We start from the raw sequence: 21,825 nt of genomic DNA on the forward strand, positions 1-21,825 counted from the left end.
AGGGTAGTGCTGGGAGGCTCGGAGCAGGGCTTGCCCTGTGCCCCGGGAGAGCTGTCCTTCCCTGCTCCCGGGCGCCCAGCCAGCGGGACTCCCGGCGCGGGGGGGGGGGCTCTCCGGTTGGAGGCGCCTTCGCCAATCAGCTGCCCTGGCGGAGGAGCCGCTCCCGCGGCTGGGCTGGGCGTGTGCACTGGGCTGAGCCGGAGCCGGGCGCTGATCAGCAGCTGTTGCTATTTTCCTCCCGTGGCTCTCGGGGCAGCAGCTGGGCGGCGCTGGGAGTGCACGGCCACTGAGGAGCTGCTGGGGGAGCGCAGCGGGCTCGGGCGCCCAGGGAGCCGCTCCGGGCGGTGGGTGGGACGCTGCGCCGTGGCCGGCTGGGTACCCGCGATGGCCTCAGAGGAGTGCCGCTCGCCCGTGGGGCTGGACTGCTGCAGCTGCTGCCTGGACCTGGCCAACCGCAGCGGCCTGGAGGAGGGGGCCGGGGGCGAGAACAACAACCTGGGCAGCCCCACGGTGAGCAACTTCCGGCAGCTGCGGGCGCAGCTAGTGTGCGAGAACCTGAACGCCGACAAGCTGAGCAGCATCATGCGGCAGGACTCGCTGGAGCCGGTGGTGCGGGACCCCTGCTATCTGCTCAACCAGGGCATCTGCAATAGCAACATCGACCAGACTCTGCTCTCCATCCTGCTCTTCTTCCACAGGTGGGGCCGGGCGGGGCGCTCCGCGGGTCCCCTTCCCTGCGCCGGGCGGGGCGAGCCGGGATCCCCTCTCTGGCTGGCCAGGGCGCACAGCTCCTCCCGGGGTGTGGCCCAAGGAAGCCCTGGGCCCACAGAGCTTGGGGACCGGGGGCTTTGGTACATCTCCATTGCACGGTCTGCCTCGTTAGGTACCTGCCGACCTTTTCGAAAGTGCCTCTCGGTGGCCCGTGTCCGCTGAGTTGTCTCGGATGGGGGGTGGGGCAGCAGCTGATCCAGCGCCCCTGCCTGCTCCCTCTAGCCTGGGCTTAGCACTATGGAGATCACTTCGGCGGGGGAGAAGCGCCCAGGAGTGGGGAGGCCGCTGCTCTGGCGAGCCCGGGAGGGGACTGTGGGTGGCCGATCTGGGCCCAGGGGCGTGAGTTATTGTTGTGAGTCGGCCCCGGGGGATCCCTGGGATGGATGCCCGGCAGCCTGTCGGCTGGAAGCTCTGGGGCATTGCGTGTATGCAGGCGGCTGTCAGAGCCTCTGGATCAGGTTACTGTCAGGCTCCCTCCTACGCACTGGACACCTGTGTGATTCCCGGGACATGGAGCGCCTGCCTCCAATCATGCGGCCAGGCCCTCCCTGCTGCTCGGAGCTGGGCTCGGCTCTCGGACCCGCCGCTCCATAAAGGCGCTGGCTGTGACCGCGGCTAGCCCTATTGTAAATCTTCTCTGTGCCGCGCCTCACCACCTGCTGGGGGAGGGGGAACTAAGGCACACGGGGACACAGCAGGAGTGAGTGGCAGAGCTGGGGAGAAAACCCAGGAGTCCAGGCTATCCGCTACCTGCTCTGGCAGCTCGCCTGCAACCTCTCTGTGTGCTCTCTCTGTTTTATGATGAAGTGGGTTATATCTCACCAAAGCTTATGCCCAAATACATTTGTTAGTCTTTAGGGTGCCATAAGGACTCCTCCTTGTTTTCTCTGTGCTCCCTGATCAAACTGCCTTGGCCAGAGTGATATTTCTGGGTTTGAAAGGGGAATTCCCAAGCGGATGTGGGTCCAACTGTAGTAATTAAGTCAGCCCTGAGCAAAGGTGTTTTACAGCCAGTCTGTGCGCTCCCGGGGTACCGGCCTGTTGGTCTGTGATCAGGGCTCCTTGGCTGAGCAGAGATGGGGCTGACCAAGTCCCCTCTCTGTATGCATGTGGGTGCCTTGCACCCCTCCGCCCCCTGCCAAACAGAATCACTGCCCCACCAGGGCAGTTGGATCATAACCCCAGGAGTTTCCTCTGGGAACCCGAGAACTGGGGGATGATCCTCAGAGACTGGCGAGAGAGAGAGGGGAAAATACCTGGGTGTGGGGGGGTGAGATATAAGGAGAGTTACATGTGACAGCCCCCCGAGGGAGCTGTGGCTGTTTTGCAGGCTGTGTCTGGAGCAGTAGGGAAGGTGGTCTGTCATGGGGAGGCGGAGTGGTGGCATTCCCTGCTAACTGCCTCTGCCAGGGGCAGTGGGAATTGCACACACAGAGCCATCTGCCCTGACTCAGCACTTCCTTTGAGGAGCATTAGCTCTTTAACCCTCCTGTGAAGGAGTTGGTTTCCTTTATACAGTCTGAGGCACAGGTAGGGCCGGAATTTGTCCAAGCTCCATTAGGCCAGGCTGCTGTAACATTCCTGGGATCTCACCTGAAGGAAAGGGGAATCAGGGCTGAGCTGTCTGCTTTGCTGCATCCCCAGGGGGTGTTTAGGGATGGACTGGTGGTGCTTGGTGGTGCAAGTGTGTGACGTGTTGGTGTGTGGGGAGCATTACAGCTTCCCCTGGAACCCTACAAGCCTGCTCACACCCTCACTAGCAGCTGAGTTAATGGGGGCCTGGCTTTGTGTTCACTATAGGGTCTGGAGGATGTTCCACTCCCACAGCAACCTGCTGTGGGTAAGTCAGAGTTGGGTGATATGCACATCTGTGCTGCACACCGGCATCTGGGTACTGCCTCTGCAGCAACCTCCTCCTCATGCCTGCTTACATCTGTGTGCACATGCCTTCCTGCATGTACACTTACAGGTACACACACACTCAACCTGGCACAAACGTGCATTCAGGGTTACACGCTTACACAAACACGTGTAAACTTGTACCTTCATATGCACATGCTTGCACGTGTCAATGTACATATGAATACATTGTGGCACACACACCTGCACAACGTACGCAAGCAGCCATGTGCAAAGCTGCACGCACATATGCATGTTTCCACCCCAAACCACTGTGCACGTGGCTTCCCATGCCTGTTGCCATCTTGCTGCTGCCTGGTGGAGTTGGCGGGGTTGGCAGCCAGTCAGAGACTGAGGCAGGCTGCTTGTTCAGAGCCACCCTAGTGGAGTTCCTCTTCCTGGGGCTTACATAAGAGGGGCTGGTGCTCAGGTGGCAAAGGCAGGAGCTGGGCTGGGCTGGGAGCCAAGGCAAGAGGCATTCCTGCCCACGCCCTAATGAGCGTGCCTGCAGGAGGCAGGAGCTGCCTCTCCTCCATCACAAAACCAATCAAGAGGAAAACAGCAGGGAGAAGAGTGAGTTCTCTCTCCCCTGGGAAACTGCCATCTCATAAACCCATGGGCATCCTGGCCGGGGAAGGGAAATGAGACACCAAATCCAGAGAGCACTGCCTGTGCCCCTGGTGGCTCAGTGTAGCCCCACCACGTAAGGAGCAGGGTCTGGGCATTGCCAGCAGCTCCCGGCATCACACTGAATATTGCTTCTACTCACTGCTGTTTAGATGGGAGGATGGTTGATGGTTACTACAGGACATGCCTAGGAGCAGGACTCCTGGGTTCCATTGCTGCTCACTTACCGGCAGCCTTGGCCCAGTTTCTTATCCTCGCAAAACCTCAGCTTCCTCTTCTCTAACACTGGGACGATGATCTTGACTCTTCTCCCAAAGGGCTGTGAGGCTCAGTTTGTTCCTGTGTATAGCATGTGAATGGCAGGACAAAGCATTCCTAGAGTGCACTGCCTCTCTGACCAGGCCGTCTTTACCACTAACATTCCCCCGCATCATTTGAGCCAAGAGGGCTCCCTGCTGCACACCACCCCGTTGTTCTGTGGGCACCTGGGGTGATCACTCTGTCTGTGCTTGAACAGGACAGGAACTGCCTGCATGGAGTTGAGGCCCAGTGCCCTTGGGCATCTAGCACTGTGCAGAGGCCCAACACCTTTGTGGCTGTTCTGCTTCAGCCTGAACTTTCTCCTCCTGGCTAATGAGCCCAGAGAATTGAGAGCCAGTTGCATGGCAGGGCTGCCTCGTGGGTGCTGGGCGAGGGCGGATCGATAAACTGCACTGCTAGGGACACACTGGAGTTGCGGGCCACCCCTGTGGCACCTTTGGCTACACTCCCAAGAAGCACTGGATGGGTTTATGGCCTTTGGTAATGAGGATTTATTCCCATCCCGGCAGGGGACAGGAAGGCCTGTCAGCAGCAGAACATTCAGGATGATCAGTAAGGTTTATGGATACACGACGCCTGCCCTTGGGTAAACTCAGGCAGGAGACAAGGCGGGCACAGGAGTCAGTCAAAGTGGAGTAGAGAGGCCCAAGCAGTGGAGCTGGGATCCAGATCGTGGGGGAGGAGCTGGATCTGCCTGGGATGGAGAGAGCTCCTGTGACCGTGTCTGGAGTGGGGCAGTTCAGTTCTAAGTGTCTGTTCCTATCCATGCTCAGGAGAGCCCCCTATGTACAGCACTCCCAGCCTGGCACTGGGATGGCTCTGCCCAGGCCCCTCAGCCCAGATTCTCAAAGGGAGTCCAGTTCTTTCCGGCATTGATTTCAGTGGAAGTTAGGGCCTCAATTAAATCTCTTTGAGCATCGGGGCCCACCAGCCTGGGAAGTGCTCGCCAGGCCTCATTGCTCTGTCCTGGGCACGATGCTTCCCTATGTGTTGCATAGCCTACTGCACGTGCGCATCTTCCTCAGCTGCATAGCCTGGCTGCTGTGGCTGCTCTGGGGGGATGGTGGGCATTCACACCTCTGCCAAGCAGGTGTGAAAACCTGGAGACTAAGCAGGGAGCCCTGATTTGTTTCACACTCGTGCACAGATGTGTCAGTGAGGGCATGAGGCTGTTCCCTGGCCTGTGGCTCTGAGAGTGCAGGAGAAGAGCTCAGCAGCCAGTTGCCTCCCTGCTTGTGCAGCTCCACCCAGGATCACTCATCCCAGACCCAGCTGAGTGTGACTGACTGTGCAGGCAGCAGCATGGTGGGGTTGAGGGGCAGCATCACCCCTTGAGACACTTATGACCACATGACTAGTGGTGGACAGTGGAGTCTCAGTCCAGCTCTGACCACTGGCTTTCTTTGAGTTGTTTCAGGTGGTTTGGGGGAAGGGTTTAAGCTGGAGCCCAGGCAGCTGGGCGGCAGCATGGAGCTGGGAATTGGGTCCCCAGGCCAGCCCTAAGCCACACATACTCTTGTTACAAGCCAAGCTAGTGTTTAGCACTTCTTCCCCCAGCCCCTCAACACAGCATTGGGCTGCTGTGCCCTTTTTACCGGGGCGGGCAAGCTGACCTGAGACTGCCTCTGGCCCAGTGTATGCCCCCACCAGCTCTGCACCTCTATGGCTCAGGGACTCTGGCTCGCTTGATCGGCTTCCCCTGGATATCACAGAGGCCTGGATATGCTGTGGCTGGCTCCACTGTCCTGGCTTCTGGCTCCCAACCCAGAGCCAGGCCCTGGGCTTGGCTCTCTGAGGGTCCTGGATCTGCTCAGAGCTGTTGCAACACCCTGTTCTCACTCCAGCTCCTTAGAGTAATTAATGCCACCTGGGCCTTTTGTAAGGAGCTAAGGGGAGAGAGCACAAAGGTTGCAATGCAGCAAGAAGTAAGTGGATGCCAGTTTGGGGGCTGCGCACACAGTGCAGGGAGGGGACGGTCCTTGGAGAGACGCCTATCCCAGCAGGATTGTGTGTTCAGCTCTGGGTGATATAGAACCCAAAGGATGAGAAATGTGAGGGAATTGAGAGATGAGCAACAAGAATGATCCAGGGGACAGAGAGACTGGAGCAGAAACCTGAAGAGAGCTAAATGTGTCAAATCAGCCAGTGAGAGTGAGTGTCTCCAGAGAGGTGAGGATAAAACTGTGCAAAGGAAATTGAGGCTGAGACCAGAGTTAGATTGTGGAACTGTCTCCCAAAATCAGGGATGGAGGCCTCCTCACTGGAGATAATACAAACTGCCCTGAACAGAGCCTGGATGATAGACTGCAGGAGTGAGATGTAACAGGACTTTGACATCTCTGAGCCTAGGTTGCGGCTAAGATATAATCAGTGTGTAGAGCCATTAGCCCTTAGATCACAGGCGTTTTCCAGCCCCCAGCCCGTTGCTAGGTTAGGGAGCATTCAGTGCATGTCCGCAGTCTCCAAACGGCCGAACTGTCCATTCCTGCAACAGCACCTGGGGTGTGAGTGGGTTGGGGTGTCAGGTGCTCCCCTGATGTGCTCACTTGGTGGCCAGCTTTTGCAGGGTGCACTGCACCACTTGCTCCCATCCCTTTTCTGCAGCTTGGGTCCCACTGAGGGAAATATGGAGGAGATGGGCAGGGGTAGCAGCGTTTAAAGGGCAGCACAGAGCTCTTAGGACTGGGACAGCTACAGAGAGCACATTCCAGTAAGACAGTGGGGGGGGGTCGGCTGTGTGGGCGGGGGTGGGGGGAGAGAACGTGTGTGGGGACGAGCTGGAGTCTGCTGTGTTCAGTGAGTGGCTGTTGTTCCTGTTTGCTACTGCACTCCAGGAGTCTCGGTTGGCCTTGCCAAGTGACCACAGGAAGGACCCTGCGCCTCCCTGTCCTGCTCCCTAAACCCAGTCCCGCCCCCGCTGGCCGCAGCAGCGCGGAGGGGATCGCAGGGGGGCGGGGAACGGGTCCGGCTAGGGCAGTGCCCAGCCCTGCAGCCCCCAGCAGCGCGGGCAGGGCCGGTTCGACCCAAGAGATGCCAGCCTCTTCCCCACGGCTCGTGCTGGCGCCGCCTCTTGTCCGGTTCAGCTCAGCTCCCGGGGTTGGGGCTGCTGGGGCGGGGCTCCGGGCACATGGGGTGCCAGGCGCAGAGGCTGCTTATTCAACAGGGCGGTCCCTGCCGGGACCGGGCGCTGATTGGTGGAGGCCGGGATGCCGGCCGAGCAGGGCGGCACGTGTACAGCATGCGGGGGAGGAGAGGGGAGCGCTGAGGGGCGGGGCTGGCCTGTGACAGGCAGCTGGTGCTGGGCGAATGTCAACTCTGTGCTCTGCACTATACAGACCCCTCTACAGCACTGCATGCCTGACAGCACACTGTGCATGCTGTGCACGCCCTTCCACATGCTGCACACAGCAGAGCACACTGAACATTAACAGCATATCATGCACATTATGCATGGCACATATAACACAAACCACAGTGCAAACACAGTGCACACAACACATCATATAGCATCATGCACAGTACATACTACACTGCACACTACATACATTACACATGCCACATTGCACAAAACTGCAGTCTATGCTACACTGTGTGCCACAACATGCAGTGCCCAAATGCACACCCAGCTCAATCCACTGTGCACACTAAACCAGACCACTTACTGTACAGTATAAAGCACTGCACCCAGCTACAGGCACAACTCAGGATATGCCAAACAACACACCGCACAGTGTAAAAACGACACATACCATATTCTGCACCCACCATGCAACACGAGACACTGGACATGGGTATAGAGACACACCTGTACACACCCGGTATTTCAGTACACACCCCGTACTCTGTACAGCAGACCAAAACCAGGCCTGCATTCCACTAGCAGCCAATAGCCCTGTAATTGCAGCAATTCCACATGCATGCATCTCATGGGGCTCACCACTGGTGGCGCCTCTTGCTGGCCAAGCTCTGGTCAGGCATTGTGCCCTCCTCTGGCTCTGGCTCGTCCTCTTGTGCTGCAGCCCCTCTCGCTCCAAGAACCGCAGCCTCCTCTTTGTGACTTGGCCCTCCAGCCGGGTCACCATACGTGTTCCCTCCTTCCAGGGTATCTTGATGAACAGGTTCAGGCAGTCTACCTGCTCACTGCCCCATCAGTGCTTCTTCGTTAGCAACTGGTAGGGGGACCCAGACCCGTCCTCTATGCCCGTCCTGGCTCAAGGGCCCTCCCAGTGGCAGCCAGGATTTGAGCTACCCCAGACCTTGCTGCTTTTCCCCTGAGTCTTGCCTACCTCTCTGGACTCGCCAAGCCACACTCCCTCCTCCCAGGGACCGTAGGCTACTTGCTTCTAGCCCCTGGCACCAGTGATGAGCTGCCAAAATCTTAACAACGGGTTCCCTATAAAAAGTTCTGATTTAAGGGATATGCGACAGCATGTATTTTTTGTACCAATAGGGTTACCATACGTCCATATTTTCCCAGGAGGTGATTAAGAACCGAAAAGCCTGACATGTCCAGGAAAATACAGATGTATTTTAACCCTACCTAAAGTTCTTTTTTAAAAAGATGGGGCTGAACTAGAAATGAGCTCCGTTTCACATGTGTGGGTGGTGATCAGGGACAGTCTCAATTTTTGGGTCTTTTTCTTATATAGGCTCCTATTACCCCTCACCCCCGTCCCGATTTTTCACACTTGCTGTCTGGTCACTCTAGGGTGTGCACATGTGTGGGTCCCAGCTGCTCCCTGCCCCCCCTCATTAAAGCAGGTGTGCAGGGTTACTGCCCTGGGAACTGCAGGGCACCAGTGGATGTGGGGCTGGCTGCAGATAGGGGCGTGGGGCAGGGCTAGCTGGAGGCAGGGAGTGACACGGGCTGGCTGTGGGCAGGTGATGCAGACGGGCGGGCTGCGGGTGGCTGTGGGCAGGGGGTGGCTGTGGCTGGCTGGGGGCAGGGGCTGGCTGGGGGCAGAGGGCGGCTGGGGGCAGGGGCTGGCTGTGGGCGGCTGGGGGCAGGGGCTGGCTGTGGGCGGCTGGGGGCAGGGGCTGGCTGTGGGTGGCTGTGGGCAGAGGGCGGCTGGGGGCAGGGGATGGCTGTGGGTGGCTGGGGGCAGGGGGGGGCAGGGGCTGGCTGGGGGCAGGGGCTGGCTGCGGGCAGGCAAGGCGGGGTAGGGGCGCAGATACTCACACGGGGGGAGCGGCTGAGAGCAGCAGGACGCAGCCGGGGACTCACCAGGCAGCAGCAGCAGGAGCCCCAGGGCCAGAGGTCCAAAGAGCAGGAGCAGCAACAGGGCCAGGAGGCAGCTCACATGGCTCTTGCAGCACAGCGCAGCGCCCCCCGGCGGCCGGGAGGAGGAATTACAGGCTTCCCATGCAGAGCCCATCAAAGCTTCCCTCGCAGGGAAGCTAGTTAACAAGCGGTTCTAAAACCGCTTCTAAATTTAACAACGGGTTCGTGCGAACCGGTGCGAACCGGCTCCAGCTCACCCCTGCCTGGCACCCCTCCCTTCTCCCAGGGAGTGACTGGAGATTCCTTCCCTCCAGCCCCTTCTGTTGCCAGCTTGCTGCCTATTCCCGCCCAGCTGAGCCTGTTCTTCAATCCCTGCTCCCTGGCTCCTTCCCCATGTGCAGCCTGGGCATTAATTGGCCCCCGTAGCCATCTTAGCCCCTCCAGGCCTTGCATGGGGCGAACACCCTGTCACAATGCACACTATAGCAATAATGGCCCAAGGCACGGGGGGAGGGACGGCGGGGGAGGAAATGTGAGACACACCTGGCTAAGGAATCTGCTGCTTGCCCTTTAAATTGCCCAGACTCCTGCAGGGCGCACGTAGTGCTTTGCTCCATAGTTCCATTTTCCTGGCCAGCGCTCTCTGGCTGGAGATGCCTCTCATAGCCGGGCCGGCAGAGTTGGGACTAAGAGCCAGGCCCCTGGGTAACAGTGAAGAGCTGATCTTGGTTAGCTAGGGGTGTGCACTGGGCATGGCGGTTCCCTAGATCCGGGTTCTGGTTTGGCCCATTATAGTCAGAGGACTCCCTGGCCCCTTGCTTAGATAGTTCTAACAATACATGATGTTAAGTCCTAGGGGCAGCCGGTGTAGGAAGCAATCACTTGAGGCCAGAGAGCAGACAGCTAACCAAAACCTCCATTTTATTGAAACCGGCTGAGCTATCCCTTAATAGTCTAACTCAGTTGCCATAGTAACAAAACCCATGACAACCAAATACACAACATATTCCTCCCCCCCTAATAAGAACATCCCCAAAATAAAACACACACTAAACTAGAGAAGGAGGGTAGACTGCCTCCATTCCCGGCTAAACCCTGGGGATTATTTTGCCCCATAACCGTGGGTTCGCCCTAACTAAAGATCCAGCCGATGAGGAGGCCTTCTGTCTCTAGGTGGATTACGGTGAACTTCTGGTGGTGTTGCACCCGAAAGTACTAGGGGCTCAGGGTCCGCAGCACGAATAGGTGAGGAGGTGGTATCAGCTCATGCTGGGCAAAGGGGTATCTCAGCTGCCGGCGGTAATGGAGGAGAACAGTCAGGAACAGGTGACTCATGATTCGGTGTCTCACCAGGAGGGGTGAAGTCAGACCCCTCAACTGCAGATGCGTCCTGAAGACTGGCATGACCTGGCAACAGCTGATCTACATGTCGCCGCCAGGTAAGATTCTCTGCAGTCCGGACTGTATAGGAAACAGGTCCTGTTTGAGTGATGACTGTGGCCGGGACCCATTTAGCTCTGGAAGTATAATTCCGAGCCAAAACTGGCTGTCCTGGGCTAAAGGTTCGGTCTTTTGCTCTGGGTGCCCGTCTGATGACTTGATATTGCTGCTGATGTTGCACAGTTTGTCTGGGTTCAGAAGGTTTCAGCAGATCAAAGCAAGTGCGCAGCTGTCGTCCCATCATTAGAAAGGCTGGGGAAGCCTGGGTCGTAGCATGAGGTGTGTTTCTATAGGAAAGTAAGAAGGTATCCAGACGCTTTTGAATGGAGTGTTGTCCCTTTGCTGATTTCAAAGCGTTTTTCATTGTCTGCACAAATCTTTCAGCTAATCCGTTGGTGGACGGATGATATGGTGCTGACGTGATGTGGTGTATCCCATTTGCCTTCATAAAATTTTGAAACTCCTGAGAGACGAACTGCGGTCCGTTGTCGCTCACAAGTTGTTCTGGCAGACCAAAACGACTAAAGAGTCCTCGTAGTTTTTGAATAGTACTCTCTGCAGTAGTGGACTGCATTATAGAGACTTCTGGCCATTTAGAATGGGCATCTACTGCCACCAAGAACATGCTTCCTTCAAGGGGGCCAGCAAAGTCAACGTGAATACGTTGCCACGGGTTTTCAGGCCAGTCCCATGGGTGTAGGGGTGCCAACTGGGGTGCATTTCTTACACCCTGACATGACATACAAGCTTTTGCCTTCTCTTCAATAGCACTGTCCAATCTAGGCCACCAAAAATAGCTTCGTGCAATTTCCTTCATGCACACTATTCCACAGTGACCGGAATGTAGCTGTTCTAACATCTGTGATCTCAGGGGTGGTGGAATAATGACACGCCTCCCCCACAACAAACAACCAGATTGGACCGATAACTCCGTCCACCTGGACATGTAGGGAACAAGGTCGGGTGAGACCGGAGAGGTTTGTCGAGATTTTCCATGCATCACCAGGTCCATAACTTGGGATAATACTGGGTCAACGCGGGTTGCCTTCTTTATCTGAGTAGCAGTGATGGGTGTATTCTCTACCTGTTCAAAGTAGAAAATTTCCTTTTGGGCACTATCTTGATGTTTGACTGGTAAAGGCAACCTTGAGAGGCCATCTGCATTGCCGTGCAGAGTGGATTTCCGATATTTGATTTCATATGTGTGTGCAGAAAGTATCAATGCCCAACGTTGCATACGACTAGCAGCTAATGGGGGAATGCCTGTGTAGGGTCCAAAAATTGATGTCAGAGGTCCATGGTCTGTAAGAAGAGTAAACTTTCGCCCAAACAGGTACTGATGAAACTTCCTAATTCCAAAAACAATTCCTAATGCCTCACGTTCGATTTGGGCGTAGTTAGTTTCTGCTTTGCTTAGAGTGCGTGAAGCAAAAGCAATAGGTCTTTCTTCTCCCGAAGGCATAATGTGTGACACGACCGCTCCCACTCCATAAGGGGAAGCATCGCAGGCCAATTGCAGGGGTAAGGATGGATCAAAGTGCGTTAGAACTTCAGAATTTAACAATGCATCCTTAGCTTTGTTAAATGCAACATCACAGGCTTCAGTCCACTTCCAGGCCTTGTTCTGCCCAAGGAGCTCATGAAGTGGTTTTAGCAGTGTGGCTAACTGTGAGATGAACTTTCCATAATAGTTCAGTAGTCCTAGAAATGAGCGCAGCTGGCTTACATTTCGAGGTGGGGGAGCTCCACAATAGCTTTAACTTTTGCAGGGGCCTTATGAAGACCTGCAGAATCGATGATGTGTCCCAAATATTCAACAGAGGACTTGAAGAATTCACACTTGTCTTTGCGAACTCGTAGGCCATACTCTTCCAGTCTTTGTAGGGTAGCCTCTAAATTCTTTAAGTGATCCTCTTCATTTCTTCCAGTGACCAGGATATCATCCAGATAGCACTGAACTCCTGACAAGCCACACAAGATCTGGTCCATAGCCCTCTGGAACAGGGCGGGAGCCGATGTGATTCCGAAGGGTAGGCGACAGTATCGATAAAGCCCCTTATGAGTCACAATAGTTAACAGCTCTTGGGACTTTTCATCGACGTGCATCTGTAAATATGCTTGACTCAGATCAATCTTACTGAACTTTTGTCCCCCAGCCAGGCCTGCGAAGAGGTCATCGATGCGGGGAAGCGGGTATTGCTCTGCACACAACACTGGGTTGACAGTGACTTTAAAATCACCGCAAATCTGGAGAGAGCCATCTTTCTTCACTATTGGAATGATAGGAGTGGCCCATGAGCTATGGGTAACTGGTATTAGGACTCCATTGGTGACCAGGCGCTCCAGGTCTGCTTCAACTTTTGCCTGATGGCATATGGCACAGTTCGGGCTTTCAGATATTTTGGTGGACTGCCAGGTTTAATGTTCAATGTCACAGTGATTCCCTTCATACTTCCCAAATCATCTCCAAAAACAGCAGCATGTTTCCTTAGTATAGGGGTTAGACTGGTTTCTTCTTTAGTCATCCGGTGCACTTCTGCCCAGTTCAGCTGAATCTTCCCAAGCCAAGACCTACCCATTAAGGCTGGGTAGTTACCTCTCACCACAAACAGTGGCAATTTAACCGCCCGTCCATTGAGCTCCACCTTAACATCAATAGTGCCCAACATGGGCACAGCTTCACCTGTATACGTCTTCAGAACAGTTTTTGTTGCCTTAAGCGGAAGATGCTGTAGCTTTTCCTTATACACAGTCTCGGGAACCAGCGAGACAGCTGCACCGGTGTCTAGTTCCATGCGTATAGGTTTGCCCTCCAATAAGGGGGTTACCCAGTATTCATGTGAGCCCGCTGCCAAAGACAAAACATGCAGTGGCACTTCCTCTTGTGAGGCGGTGTCACCTTGATCATCCTGGGTCTGCTCTAGGGTATGCAAGGTTCCTCTTTTTGTCGGCCAGACCACAGGCCTCTTTTTCTTTTGTTTACAGGCACACTCAATGTGTCCCTTTTTGCCACAGTGTCGACACACCAGGTCCTTACACCAGCATTCTGATGCCTGGTGTCCTGGCTTACCACTAACATTCTTGACTCTGCAGTTTTGTGGGTCGGTTCTTGTGACACTTTTTGCACCCTAGGGGGTGCACCGATGTATTGTGCCTCCCTTGTAGCCAGTTCCATGGAGACAGCAATATCAACAGCCTTCTGTAATGTAAGCTGAGCCTCTGTCAGTAGGTGCTTCCGTATAGCTTCACTGCAGAGGCCACACACTAACCTGTCACGCAGGGCATCATTTAACATCTCTTTAAATTCACAGTGTTCTGCTAGCTTTTTTAAAATGGCTACAAATTGTACAACTGTTTCATCTTCCTTTTGGTCTCTTTTGTGGAACCTATATCTTTCAGCAATTACCAGTGGTTTTGGGGAGAAATGAGACCCCAGGATTTCCACAATGTCACTGTAAGATTTAGTCTCAGGCTTGACAGGGTGTAGTAAGCTGCATAGCAGAGAGTAGGTTTTAGCCCCTACAACAGTTAAGAATATTGGCACCTTCTTCGCTTCTGTAATGTCATTTGCAATACCAAAAAGCTCAAAACGCTCAGTATACACATGCCACTGCTCTGTATTCTCATCAAAAGGCTCCAGGGGCCTGGTCAGAGTAGCCATGATTTTAGTTTCACTTTCACAGTCAGTGCAAACAAGCAGCTTTTTTTTCTTTGTTTGGTCTTTACCTTGACTTCTACTTCCTTCTGTTACTGGAGCAGCACCAGGATCCCATCCTCGTCGCCAGTGTTAAGTCCTAGGGGCAGCCGGTGTAGGAAGCAATCACTTGAGGCCAGAGAGCAGACAGCTAACCAAAACCTCCATTTTATTTACAGACACAGAGAGCTCACTCAGCCGGTTGAAACCGGCTGAGCTATCCCTTAATAGTCTAACTCAGTTGCCATAGTAACAAAACCCATGACAACCAAATACACAACACATGATACACCCCCTAAACTGCAGGCTAACGGCACACTGTGCGCACAGCCCCATCCCCTCTAGTTGTGTTAATGTTACCAGGGCAAATAAAGCCACTTGCCCCCTGACACCTCGTGTCTGTGTGCCTTTCTGGGGCACTGAACCCACTGTGCTATGAGGGGGAGTTCCCCAGAATAACCCAAGTTCCTGTAAGTTCCAGTAGGATGGGAGGGCTGGCACTGTATTTGTTTTATACCTGGAAACCTTACAAAGGCCATTTGTTTCCCCCCACAGTCTGGCATTTTCTTCTGCCAGGATTCAGCTGGTTAGAATGCTGCACTCCTCCCAGTGTAACCCCAACCACCGGGAGTGTGGGGCCTGGGGATCTATGCAACAGCTCCCCCAACACCAACCCTGGCATGATAGCAGGCACCTAGAGCCGTATCCACTGTGGATCCCCCTGCGGAGGTGAGACCCAGCGCATGCCGCCAGAAGGTGGAACGGCACAGACACCTAGGGGGAGAGGAACGATGGAGCTGTGTGCCCCTCCGCATGTGAGCTAATAAATCACCTCTGCACACAATCCAGGGGGGTCAGGGAGCTGCTATCAGGGGCGGCTCTAGCAATTTTGCTGCCCCAAGCACGGTGGCACGCCGCGGGGGGCGCTCTGCCGGTCGCCAGTCCCGCGGCTCCGGTGGACCTCCCGCAGGCACGCCTGTGGATGCTCCACCGGAGCCGCGGGACCAGTGGACCCTCTGCAGGCATGCCTGCGGGAGGTCCACCGGAGCCGCCTGCCGCCCTCCCGGCGACCAGCAGAGCGCCCCCCGCAGCATGCCGCCCCAAGCACGCGCTTGGCGTGCTGAGGCCTGGAGCCACCCCTGGCTGCTATAAAACTTTTATTGGCTCAGATCACCTGGAGGAGCTGTGAGCAAGCCATGCCAGCTAAAGTCACCCTGTCTATTTATACCACCCCTATCGAGACTGTATCTGAGCACACACAGCCATTAACTAACTTATCACTACACCACCCACGCAGCTTGCCCAAGGTCGCCCAAGGAGCCAGGAATGATCATCTCACAGCACCTTAGCCACAGGGACAGCCTTGTTCTCAGGTGGCCACCCTGCCCCTCCCATGCTGAGTTCCTTGCTTGCGGTTGGGCATTGTGTATTTAGATGTGTATTGGGGGGGAGGGATGAGTACACCCAGTGTGTGGGCCCAGCACATGGAGGAAATACATTGAGCTAAACTAATAGCCTCTCCCTGCACCACATTGCATGGGTAACCTAGTGACAGGCGGAAGGAGAGCCTGGCACCAGACTCAACCTGGCTGCAAACTTGGGCCCTGCTGTGTCCATGCCCTGCAGCTAGAAGGCTGGCCTTGGGGCTAAAGCACTGGGATGCCATTCAAGAGCCCCATGTGCAATTCTGGCTCTGCCACTGACTTCCCCAGTGACCTTGGGCAAGTCACTTTCCCTCTCTGTGCTCAGCGCCCCATGTGTCGGACATGGGAAGAAGCTGCTTCCCCTGGTGGTGGGTGCTGCAGGCTGGTCAGTGATGTCTGTGGAGAGTTTGGTCATACAGCTATGGGGGTCGCAGAAATGCCTAGAGGCTCATGCTGCTCTGTAGGAGCTTGTGGGGTCCTTTCCCCGGGTGATGAAGCTAAGCTGTTCTGGGCGGGGGGTGTTATCGATTTTGGTCATATCATCTCCAGGCACTTTTCCTGCACTAATGAACCTTGTCTCGCTGGGTGGGCAACCTGTGGCTGACACTCGGTGTCTGGAGGTCCCGGGCCAACACTTCTCTTTGTCACTCACTTGCTGTGAGGACATGGCTGAGTCATTTACAGCCCCTGCGCTGTGGGTGCCCCAGGGTAAAGGTGCTTTGAAATCCCTGGCTGGACAGGCCCCAGGTGTGTGTGGGGGGGTACATCATTCTGCTCAGGTTTCAGACAAGAAAATGGAGGCCCAGAGAGGAAATGACTACAGTGTGCATGGGGGCGTACAGTTGTGTTTACTTAACAGCTGCAGCAGAAATCCCATAGCAAAGCTGTTCTCGTTTGCCCATTGCCATGGTCTCTGCAGGCTGCCCCCCCCCACAGCTGCAAGGACGCATGGAAGAGGGGGAACGAAGCTTTGTCAGGACTTGAGCCCAGAGACAGCAGCATGCTAAGGAACTGCAGGGAGGGGTGTGCAGAGGAGGGGAGTCATCTCTGCTGCCCCAACCCACCCCTGAGGAATGAGAGGTCCTGAACTGAGCTCCAGGGGAGCACAGGTCCCCTTCAGCTGTGCCCAGAGTGTGTCGGAGGAAAGAGCCCCCCAGTCTGTCTGTATGTGCTGGAGACATCATGGGCCTAATTCTCCACTGCTTGCATCTCATGTGTAGTGCCAAGTGGGTGTCCATGCTCCACAGGGCTTCACACCCGCTTTACAATGGTGCAGGGCACTGGGGAATCCGGTTCAATACATCTAGGCACCCCTGGATCTCAGCCTCAGTGAAGATTAATAAGAACTAGTATTTCACTTTTCCATTCCAGTAGGGTCCAGCGGTCCCTCTCAGAATTGGGACCCCATGTGCTAGGTGCTGTACAAACACACATGAAGTGCTGGCACAGACACTGCAGAGGTCAACCAGAGAGCATGCAGAGCCAAATTCCCACCCTAGCCCATTGTTCCTTTGCCTTTTCTCTGTCTAGTTTACAGGGTTTGTTGGGCTTGAAGGAAATGGTTCTGGGATGCAAATCTAGATGGCACAGCCTCTGCACCAGGTGACAGTGGTGGAAAAGGAGATCTGCCCCTCCCTCAGATTTGCATGGATTGTGCAGATTTAGGACAAGCCCATGTGATTTTTGGGGGGACATTTGTATAAAGTCAAGCACTGGCCAGTTCGTTTTAGCTCTACCAAAAATATCCTAGAGGAAAGCGGAGCTGCTGAGGCCTCCCAGCATCAGGTTCACAACCAGAAAGGACTTTATGTACAGGGACCCTTTTGCTTGAAACTTTGTTTACGCAGTCCCTTGGCAAGTCAGGGGTGGGTGGGCTAGAGCCAGGCACAGTAATGTCAGCATCTCTGAGTCCCGGCAATACACCACAGGACTTGGCAGGTATGCTCCCTGCTGGGTGCCCCCCACCCCAGCTCTGACCTGCAGCTTCCATGCTATCCTAGCCCTGAGCTGCTCCCCCCAGCTCTGCTGATGCACCTAAATCCTCACTTGCAGCTCACGCCTCCTACTAGTCCAGCCCTGGCTCTCCACATACAGCTTGGCTTACAACCCTCAATCCTGATCTTCTACATCCCCTGCTACTACAGTGCTGGGCTCCCCCATGGAGCTTTGCTGATGCCCCTCAGACTCAGTTCCCACCCACCCCCCGCCCATGCCAGTCCTCAGCAGAGGTTGCTTGCCCTGCTCAAGCGTGGACAAACAAGCAGTTGTAAACTCAGGCAAATGGGATGACATTTGTCAGCATTTGCAGAGGCTACCATTGTGCTAAGTGTTGCTATTAGTGCAGGATTTCAATGCTGCTCCCCAGAGAGCTGCTACTCCTCCTGGGTCTGTCGTCCTGTGTCCTGCCAACAGGGCCTGCTGCATGTTGGAACAGCCCTGCAATGTCTGGGACTGGTGGTGCTGTGAGAGCTTCCTAGGAGGGTGTGCCAACCCACAGCTCCACCTCAGCCCCGACAGGTCTATAATAACACCATCACTCGGCACATCCCCTCCATAGGTGGGAGTCTGCTATGGGTCGCTGCCCCTTACAGAGGGGGAAACTGAGGCATGGGGTGGGCAAAGGGACACATGGAAGGTTACGGGTCAGTGGTGGAGCCAGGAACAGAGCCCAGTAATGCCGACTACCAGCCCTGTGCTTTAACTGATAGACCATGCCTGGAAAGCTTTTATTGTGATACTGCAAGAACCACCCTGCTGCTCCTATGGTGCAGCTTGGAAATCGCAACATGTTGCCCATCTGCACAGCTGGGCCCCCTCAGCAGCAGCCCCCAGGGCAGGCCAGCATCCGGGGGATTAGGAATTGCACTGTCACTGAGGCTATGAATAGGGTCTAGCGTAAGCAGCGAGCGAGCCGTGGCATGGGGGATGTGGCTACAGATGGATCATATTGTGCTGGGGAGTGGGAAAGTGCCGCTCCATTTGGGATGGATGTAGGTGGAGAGCGCTAGCTGACAAATGAGTGGTTGTGTGTTAGCGCTGCTCGTCACCCATGACAGCCACTGCCCCTGGCGCTCATCTGTTATCCTGTGAAAGAACCAGGCCTCAGGCTCGCTTGGCAAGGGGAGAGGACTTTGCCCAGGAAGACTGCGGGTGCTGGGTGTGCCGAGCACAGCTCATCTCTCTGACTTCCCGGGGACTTTGCAACTGTTTGGTTTGGCCTGTGTTGGAGGCAGGCCCTGCGCAGTGGAGCTGGAGTGTGGATTGGGTACAGAGCCGCTTCTGGGTCTCGGCATTGGCTTGGTTTCTTCTGTGTGGGGGTGGAGGGTTACTGCTAGATAGGCACAGGCTGCCCTGGTGTTGACTCCCACCTGGTACGGGCAGGTAAGGTCCCAGATGGCATCTCTTTGCCTCTCCCCTCCGGGGATCCCCTCCCTGCACATGCACCCCGGGAGCACCCTGGTTGCCATGGAGGATAGCTGGCTGCACTCCCTGGATCTGGGGCCCGCTGCGCAGGGGCGAGCAGCTGCTCAGCTCTGGGAACAACAAAGGACCATTTGAATATCATGGGCTATGGACTGAGTGTGGGAGCAAGGTAGGGGAGGGAGATGGAGAAACTGAGACAGGCTGGCAAATGTCAGGGCCTGGACAGGGAGTCCAGGGTGTTCTGGAGAGCAGTGTGGGCGGGGCGAACCCTGTCAGGCACAGGAGGGGAAGGGTGGGGGGAGGGCATTGGCTGGGCGCTCGGGAGACTTGGGGTTGATTCTTGGCTCTGCCCCCAGGCTCCCTGTGTGATCTTGAGCCCATTACCTATGTTGCTCTGGGCCTCAGTCCCATCTGTGCAAGGGGGAGAACGTGGCTTCCAGTGCCCGGGGCTGGGTGCCTGGGAATGTCTCCCATGAGCACCAAGTGTCCTCCAATGACTCGAATCCTGCCCCTGCTCAGGTCCTTCACGGGAGGCCCAGGACTCGCATGTCCAGGGCGTTCAGGCTGGGAGCGACTCTCACTTCCCCGTTTTCAAGGAGCACTTGCTGCCAGTGGCAGTACACGTGTGTGCACTATGCGCTGTGTGTGCACGCAGCCCTGGAGACACAGTCACACGTAGGCACGCCGCTGTCTGAGCTTTCCCACCCAGCTGGTAGCAGACACGTCAGGTCACGGGAGGCTGCTCTGGTAAGGCACAGGCCTAGATGCACCAGAGATCTGAACACATTGGCAAACCCTATGTGCCTATAAGAAATCCTTCCATGTTTGTTGGGGTTCCCCCTGACTAGTCAGCAGCAGGGTGCTAGTCAGTACAGTGCCTCCTCTGAGCAGCGCCATAATGTTCATGAATGCTGCTGAAAATGCCAGCCCCTGTTGTGACCATGGTAGCAATGCGCCTTAGGGCACCAGCTTTCCTGCCTGGGCTCTGAGCACGGGGCTGTGGAAAAAGCCTTTGACTTTTGGGGGTGTGTGGGTGTATGCATGCATGCACTCGCTAGTGTTCACATGTGCAGGTGGAGTCTGTGGAGGGCAGAGCTGGGGGAACCGTTCTCAGTGACCAGTTGACGGGTACCCCTTTGCTCTGCTGAGTTAGCTGTAAGCAGGTCACATGGTTTATAAGTTTCTCCTCTCTTCTCAGCTAGGAGAGGAACAGGCTGTGTGGAGGAATTGCAGCCAGTGGCATTTTGTAATGAGGCTGCTGGTCGTGGCTGGCCATAGGTTGTTGCTTAGGGCCCCTGGTGTGGGCTAAGAAGCTCCCTGTCTCTCTTTGTGATCTACCTGCTCCTAGCCCATTGATAAACCTAGTGTGTGAGGGCTTCTGATGGGGTCGCCTGCAAACTTCTCTGCCATGCTCTGGGGAACCCTCACTGTCTTCATGTGAATGTTTGTGAATGAATAAACACCAGGGTTTGGCAGGGCTCCTCACATGGCAATTCACAGATGCTTTGTGGTGCCTGCTCCAGGCTCTAGTGTAAGAGATACCTGTATGCGGGGTGCATGGTGTGTGCGTGTGTCATTGTCGTTGTCGTGCTGGTGCGGGTGTGTTTATGTTCATGCCATGTGAATGGTAGGTGTGTGCACACAGGAGTGAGTGGGAGTGTATGACAGAGACGGGTGTGCAGGGCACGTGTGTATAGTTGTGGTGGTGCTCATGCAGAAGTGTTGCTCTCTGTGAGGGGCGTAGTAGGTAATAAAAGGCCCAGGAGAACAGGCAGCTGTCTAGAGAACAAATGAGACCTTCCTTTATGAGTGTGTTCTATTCTGGAGATCAGAGGAGCCTCCACAGTGTATGTTCATTAGTCATTGTTCCATGTTAGAGCAGGTGCTTGGAAAATTGCAAATCTAGCAACTTTCCGCATTCACAAATCCAGCCCCAAGGAGCAGCTATGGGTAGAAAACCAAAAGCTGATCCCTTCCTGTCCTGTGTGCCTCCATCGTAAGCTGCTGCGCTAGCTAGCACATCTTATTGCCTTTCATTGGAGCGGCGGGGGCTCAGGGTTCTGTAGCAAGTCCTCTTTTGGCAGGATTACCCTTTAATCCTGCCTTTATACAGCTTGTGATCTGTCTGGGTCATCACCCATCCTGGAGCCCGTGGGATGGCCCAGAGCTGCATACCTCCTGGGCCGCTGCCTCGCAGGACACACACACTGTGTGTGTGTGTGTGTGTACATGCGCAAGAGTTATTTAAAGGCTGCACGCTGTCCCTGGGCCACAGCTAGCTGGTCGGCAGGAGGTATATTTGTGCAGGGTAGCACGTTGCTGGAAGCGGGACAGAAGTTTGTCATTCTCTCTCTATATAAATATGTTTCAGGGGATTTTGCTGCCCCAGCAGATGAAGACCCAGGGTGGGGCAGATAAGGGAAATGACTCCACAGGCAGCTGTGACCAGCACAAATCCTGGGGTCGCATGCTGAGCCCCTCACTCAATTTTTTGCTCTGGGCAGACTCGCACTGCGTTCAGTGAGTGTTTGAACCTGAGGAGAGATTCAGCATTTGCCCTTTGTTTGTGAGTTCCCCAGCCTTTTAAAACACTCTCTGCAGTGGCCAGTTGTCTCGCCTTCGACTGGCAGTCATGACCTTTACACAAAGGCCCAGCCAATGCTAGCGCCATGCTCCCTTGCAAAGCAGGCCCAGAGTCCGTCTTGCTATCTGGTGGAAGCCTGGAAAGCTGATTCCCTCCTGCGTTCATGCTGTCGTGAGAGAGCATCCGTGTTGCCAGGGCCAGCTCCAGGTTTTTTGCCGCCTCAAGCAAAAAAATAAAATAAAAAAGAGGGAAGGAGTGCTGCTGCCAAAGCGCCAAAAAAACAAAAAAAAAAGTGAAAAGTGCCACCTGCAAAGGGCTGGAATGCTGCCCCTTGAAAAGGGCCGCCCCAAGCATATGCTTGGAACGCTGGTGCCTAGAGCCAGCCCTGAGTGTCATGCTCTGTGGTTTGTGTTAAGTGTAG

General features: G+C 55.3%; 1 protein-coding gene across 1 annotated transcript in view; it reads left to right on the forward strand.

Annotated features, from left to right (window-relative positions):
- Window positions 1-273: 273 nt before the first annotated feature.
- TSC22D3 (TSC22 domain family member 3) overlaps window positions 274-21,825 on the forward strand; it is a 57,765-nt gene continuing 36,213 nt past the window's right edge. The window contains exon 1 of the mRNA XM_045029923.1: window positions 274-698. Coding sequence (XP_044885858.1) covers window positions 385-698 — 314 coding nt within the window. The 5' untranslated portion in view covers window positions 274-384. The remainder of the gene's footprint in view (window positions 699-21,825) is intronic.

Source organism: Mauremys mutica, chromosome 9 (genome assembly GCF_020497125.1).
Source record: "Mauremys mutica isolate MM-2020 ecotype Southern chromosome 9, ASM2049712v1, whole genome shotgun sequence".
In the NCBI taxonomy this organism is placed as follows: Eukaryota; Metazoa; Chordata; order Testudines; family Geoemydidae; genus Mauremys; species Mauremys mutica.